Consider the following 6,988-nt stretch of genomic DNA (forward strand, 5'->3'; position numbering starts at 1 on the left):
GATCATACAGACATGGATGAAGGGAAAAAATAAATATAAACTTGATCCAAAATTTCTGTGGCCCTCAAGAAATTTTCAACGGTAGAGATTCAATTCAACTTTTCCTGTGGTGTGGTCCATTTGAACATTGTATATGTTTCATTTTTGGAAGGAATCCCTAAAATCATCTGGTAAAATGGATGGACCGAGCGGATAAAATACATATATCATGGTGTACCACACAGAGTTTACTCAGTACGCTAAAAGAAGTGACTTACTCAGGAAATCGGATTGCGTACTGAGTTACTCAGTAAGCTTTTATCGTACTGAGTAAACTCAGTTAGGTCCACTGTGAATTCATGTAGTTTATCCACACTGTCCATCCATTTTTACTACTAATTTTAGGGGTTGATCCCAAAATTGAAGTAAATCCAAAGCTCAAGTGGACCATTACACACGAAACAGTGTGGAATAATGATTTCCACAGTTGAAACCTTCCAAGGGTCTAAAGTAATTTTTATTTGTTATCCAACCTGTTCATAAGATCACAAAGACATAGGATGAAGAGAAACCATAAACATCAGCTTGATCCAAAACTTCTTTGGCCTCTAAAAAATTTTCAATGGCAGAGGTTCAATCGAACTGTTTCCTGTGGTGTGGTCCACATGAGATTTTAATTTGCTTCATTTTTGGGATTAAGCCCTAAAATCATCTGTTAACATGGATTAACGGAGTGGATAAAATAAATAAATAAAATTGGACCCCACACAGTTTACTCAGTACGCTAAGGGTACTGAGTTACTCAGTGCGCAATCCGCTTCCGTTACTCAGTACTCAATCCGCTTCCCTCAGCAAGCAGCCATTGTGGCACTTTGGTGCATCATCCACCCATCTATTTCGGTTTATATCAGATCAACGGTTTGGATTACAAAACTATTGGCCCATTTGTATAGATTGGCAAACAATATTCAGATTCAAATGCATGGTCAGGATCTCACATTATTTGTTCTGCCGCTGTGTGGCTTTATGTAGTGTTCAAGACACCGAAGGATTCGAACCATTCATCTGTTACCTGCTTATTTAGATGGCCTATATTCAACGTGGTGCGCTCATATGGGGCGCAGCTTTGATTGATCCCTTACCGTGGGCCCCACCGTTGTATCTGCCTTACAACGACACTGTCCATCCATTTTGACAGCTCATTTTAGGGCATGATCCAAAAAAAAATGAAGTAGATCCACCAAAGAATCTTAGGTGGACCACAGACAGGAAATGGTAGTGATTGAATATCAACCATTAAAAACTTGTTGGGGTTTACTGGAATGTTTATTTACCATCCAACCTATTTGGTAATGTCACAAAGCCCTGTATTAAGGGACTGCATAAATATCAGCTTGATCCAAAACTTCCCTGGCCCGTAAAAAGGATTTAATGGTTAATCATCAATTTTTTTTCCTATGGTGTGGTCCACATGAGATTTTGACATGCTTCAATTTTGAGATCGTGTGCTAAAATAAGTTGTTAGAACGGATGTATAGTGTGGATGTAAGGCATATACATCACAATGGGCCCCACATTCTAGGATCCACTGAAGTTGTCCCCATTCATATGATGCTTGTTGTAGGTCATGTCAATTGCACATCCGATCCGTCCCGTTAGATGGGCCCTCTGGCCATAAAGCATGGACAAGAACAGGTGGTGTGATGATGTGTTGAGAAGGGGATTGGCTGGTGTACCTCACATCAGCTATATAGCTGCTGTAGGTACGTGTCGTGCGAGCACTGACGCTCCTGGAGCTCCAACTTGTACGAACGGTTCAAAAGAGAGTTACATGGCCGCACAGTGATGTACTTATTATATCTACACTGTTCATCTATTTTTAGAGTTCATTTTAGAGTATTACCCAATAAATGAATCATATTGAAAAATCATTTGGACCATACCATAAATAACAGTAGAGATAATGATTTTCACCGTTAAACAATTTGTAGGGCCACCATAATGGTTATTTTACATCCTATCCATTCATAAGGTCACAAATACCTGAATTAAGAGGAAAAATAAATTTCATATTGATCCAAAACTTCTGTAACCCTAAAAAGGATTTCAATGGTAGACGTTCAATCCTCCACTGGTTTTTGCAGTGTGGTCCACTTGATAGTTAAATCTGTCTATTCGCAAGGTCATAGAGACATAGATAAAAGCAAAACATAATATCAACTTGATCAAAAATAATTGTATCCATGAAGAAATTTCAGCAAAGTGTTTAATTCACACTCCTTTGTGTGGTCTACTTAATCTTTTGATACGCTAAAATTCTGGGTTCGTGCCTTAAAATAAGCTATTAGAATAAGATACATAATTTGTGATAGGGCTCACAAAGTTTCCTCAATATGCTATGGTGTATTGAATTACTCTATTAGATGGTCAATAAACATGACAATAGGTTTTAGCAGTGAATCTTATTAATTATCTTCACCATTTCATGCGATACTGCGTATTTAAGCTAACAATGAATTGAAATAGACAACACAGATATAAAACACATATATAATAAAAACTCTAGTGGGACACATAAGGGTAATGTCGGAAGCACCACTTAATACATGTATGAGAAAAACAATCTGAATAAAAACCCTTGTGGGACACACCTAAAAGAACAATTGGGAGGGTATGCTCAACTGCCAGAGCAAATCTAGCTTTAAGCAATTTCTCTAGCCATAAATTTCTATAAAGACTTCTAAATTTTGAATTTTTCTTGAGATATTGCGGGGAAGATCACAAAAATAATTTTTCATTTTAAATTGGTAAATAAATTTAAAATCTAAATGTATATTTATATTATAAATTCCTACAAGTTTTTACCATTTTTCGTGATAATAATGTGATTAAAGTGTGATATATTAAAATCTTCCAATATTTTTAGAATCTCATAATACAGCGGTGATATCAATCTATTTGGATCTTTCCCTTGTCACAAGCAAAGATTTCCTGCATCGGGCTATGTCATCATTGTGTAACATGGAGTGATGTGACCTATTTACATTGCAACAAGCAGAAAATCTTTGTGTGTGGCAAGCAAAGGATCCAAATTCTTATCTTTCATTATATTATTGCAAGATTTCAAATTATCGGCTATTTTTGTCACACTACGCCAACTAATAAAACTCAGGTGTCTATGCCATATCTATTCCGTTTATTGGATGGGCCACACTAAAGTGAATGGACATAACAAAATTCATGGCAATCGATAGCCTAGGTGGGCCAGACCATGTGAATTCAAAGGTTTTAGGTATGATTTAACATTGCCCTTATGGTGTGGCCCACCTAAGTTTTGCATCAGCCTGATTTTTGGTTTCTAAGGAGAGCATGAGAGGAGAAACATAATGGACGGGGTGGATCAGATGCATAATTGATGTGGGCCCCACATAATCCTGGTACCACCACCAAATGAGCCTCTTACTTGTTTGGGCTTTTGAATGTGCTTGAAGCTAGTTAGTCGGGATTGCACTAAGGGCTGTACATCAAGCTGAGTCGAGTCGAGGTGGGTCAAGCTTGGCTTGACTCGTCCACACTCTTCTTGACCTCGAATTTACCATCGGAGCTCGGATTGTTTGCCAAACCTTTCGAATCAAGCTATAGGTGAGTTAGTGGATCGAGGTGAGGTGAGCTTACCTTGAATCGAGTCGAGTCTACTCCCAATCTTACCCAACCCACACCTGACTCAACCCAACAACCCAACCTAACCGGCACCCTACCCAACTGACCCAACTCGCACCCAATCAACTCCTAAATCAAATATTTAATTAATAATTATATATATATATATATATATATATATATATATATATAAAATATTAGATGGAGCCATATAGGTACCTTGTTATTGGTGCAGAGAGAGAGAGAGAGAGAGAGAGAGAGAGAGAGGGGAGTTCGGGCGCAGCGGGTTCAGTAAGGATAGGAAAGAGTAAAAAGGAGACAACTGGGTAGGGTAGGGTTTAAGTTTTATATATATTATAGTTGAGCCGATCTCGAACTTTAATCTGAGCCGAGTTCGAGTCTAGTCGAGTCAAGATCTACTATTATCAAACTTGGCTCGATTTTAAAATGAGTTGAGTCATATGAAGTTTGGCTTGCCTCGAGTTGTCGTTCAAGCCGAGATAGATCAAGCCAAGCCGAGCGAGCTTCTCAAGCTAGCTTGGTTCATGTACAACCCTAATTGCACTAGACCAAGCTTGCGTAAGACCAAAGGCCCAACTCGAGACTAGCCTAACAAGCCCAAACCCTAAAAATTCGGTTGGGCCCAAACCCTACCCAGCCAAAAACTGATCAAAATCCCAATTTTCCACAGTAAATGTATCTTGATACAGTCCTTAATCAGGTGGGTGACAGATGAAAACTAAGCTCTACATGCCATCCATATTGCCTAACAAGCCATATGTAGAATGCCAAGGTACACATGAGTTGGGCTGGACCCGACCATGTTGGGCAAATGACTTAAAAGCCCAAGCCCAGTAGGAAAATTAATCAGGCCATTCATGTCAGACTCAAGCCTGGCCCATCAGCCATGCTAATAGGTCCAAGCCCATTACGAAGCGGGCCGAGCCCATCGCCACTCATGATAGCTGATTTCTGAAGAGCTAGTTTACAGTGCTCCTGAAGAAAGGTTGTAGTGTATCATTCCAGTTTTATATTTATCCAAGTGCGGCTAGTGCAACCATGCTTCAATGATCCTCATGGGCCCCACTTTGATCGTTCAAACACCAGATTTCCTCAGACAGGAAGAATCCTAACACGGATAGGTAATCAATAAACCAATGGTCTAGATCATTCAAACTAGGTGATTTTTTTTTTGTGTGGACCATCTACATTGAGGCCCATAGTATCAATGGTTTGGACAATTGAACCATGGGCCCCACTTGAATAACTTCACGCCGGAGTATACCTTGCTCCCATGGGGACTCTAAGTACCAAATACCAACTTCAAAAACAACCTTAAAAACAACACACTTCTACCATAACACATTATTAAGATTGTCATTGTTACAAGTGGTTAATCTCTCATATCACACTACCATGTAACAACTTTTATTGAAGGCATGTTATCTTCTCAAAACATCAGATCTAACCATCCATTCCTTCCATGGCCCACTTTCTTCATATCCTCATGGAAGCGTGTAACCTACAAAAGGGAGAAACCAAAGCAATTAGAACAGTGTGATTTAGTGTAAGTGGGCCACAATTGAATTTCTTCCATATGACCTTGATCAGATGATCAGTTGGGCCTGAGGCCCACCATCCGGTAGAATCATGGGCGCCATATCTATATATCCAACCATCTGATCAAGATCCGACGGTTTGCAACGCCCACTCATCGACTTATGATGAATGTAAGTGTGATCTTACTTCCACATTTCTTCCCGACGGGCCGATTCTTGATGTTGCACCGCTTCGGGACGGTGATCGCCGTCGCGGGGTTGATCCCCACTTGTTTCACTAGGGGTGATAAGAAAACAGCACACAGGCACTGTGGTGAGTTTCCAAGCAATGCTGTTATCTTTGAGCAGCAAGCAGGTGGGACCTGGACCGTCAGATTCCGGGCCGCGCCGGCACATGGGATCAGGCTAGCAGCCGCCATGTTGATCGGCGTGTTGCCACACTCGCCGGCGGCACGTGCAACTTGAACATAAGCATGTGAAGCTAGCAAGAAGAAGATCAAAGTAAGGAGAGGAGTGTTCATGTGGTGGGCCATCTCCTTGTGAAAATCTAAGGTGGGGGGCAATGGCTAACACATGATCTTGCATTGGACATGGAGTGTATATATAGTAGTATGGTGTATATGACATTGGTGGGGTTGTAAGACTAAGTGAGAATAATGATGCATGTTTTAGTGCGGTTGTCCGGTCAGTGTCTGATTTTTTTATTTTAATTTTTAATTTTTGTGCTCTAATATAATGAGAACTGAAGGCGTGCAGGTGTATGCATGATAACCATTCATGCAACCCTATCTTTCTACCAGCATAAAGCTTTTGTAGGCCATCGGTAGCGTGGAAATGGTAGGTCCCACTTTGAATATCACCCTTCACCAAAATCAGACTGGGTCTGTAATCCATTAAACCACACTGTTGGACAAAAAACACTATGAATCAGCATAGGTGTGGTCCATTTTATGAATGGATTATTCTGATTTTCAAGATGGGTGATATTGATGGTGGGGCTGATCGTTTGTATGGTAGGGATTTACTGAAAAAGGTGTCATATCATCTAGCTTCAAAATCAGGGAAAAACACTCATCAGGTGGGCCACGCTTTGGAAATCAATGTACTGCCATTGATCTGACCTAACGATTAGATGTTGACACCTGATATGTGGATCGACCTGCTTTTCGTGATACGTGATACTCGTGATGGGTCCCACTTTCTGCACAATGTCGTGATGTCCGGCTCAAATGACACGTCAGCGGATGGTGGGGGCGTATATGATCATTCCTCACAATGCTAGTCCCAAGATTAGGGCAGTTTGTACAAGTGGGGTCCACAGTTCGGCAGTCATTTATTAATATGTTTGAGATCAGAACCATTCATCAGGTTATTTCTACCTTAGATGGGCCATGACCCAAAAATCGTACGGATCCATTGAAGGATTTTGTGGGAAATAAAATTTAATGCTATAAAAAGCCATCCACAGTTCTTTGATGGTGGAAAAAAAAAAACCCTACAATCCGAGGGTTAAAATAGTCCAATTGGTCTGAATTTTGGAACACTGTCCATTAAAGGTACGGCCTTCCAGATGAACGGATCAGATCACATATAGGTTTTCTATGTATGCAAGTGAAGGAAAAGGTTGTGAGACACTGCCTTGATGCTCTTGAAACGACGGGCATTATATGATATTAAAATCCCACCGTTGATCTTTCAACCACGAGGATGGAATGATGGATAAAGCAGCAATCGATTTCGGGGGATTTTCCAAATCTCTTTCTTCCCCTTTATTCGCCGACTGCTTTTTG

The 6,988-nt window shown here is 40.4% G+C and overlaps 1 protein-coding gene across 1 annotated transcript; it reads right to left on the reverse strand.

The window, feature by feature from the left end:
* Positions 1–4,974: 4,974 nt before the first annotated feature.
* On the reverse strand, positions 4,975–5,796 carry LOC131252168 (non-specific lipid transfer protein GPI-anchored 15-like). The gene is made up of 2 exons (XM_058253033.1): positions 5,386–5,796; positions 4,975–5,161 (listed from the first exon to the last, which is right to left on the reverse strand). The coding sequence occupies exons 1-2, from the start codon at positions 5,729–5,731 to the stop codon at positions 5,145–5,147; spliced, it is 363 nt and encodes a 120-aa protein (XP_058109016.1). The 5' UTR covers positions 5,732–5,796; the 3' UTR covers positions 4,975–5,144.
* Between the last annotated feature and the right edge of the window lie 1,192 nt (positions 5,797–6,988).

This window comes from Magnolia sinica, chromosome 7 (genome assembly GCF_029962835.1).
Source record: "Magnolia sinica isolate HGM2019 chromosome 7, MsV1, whole genome shotgun sequence".
NCBI classification, from domain to species: Eukaryota; Viridiplantae; Streptophyta; class Magnoliopsida; order Magnoliales; family Magnoliaceae; genus Magnolia; species Magnolia sinica.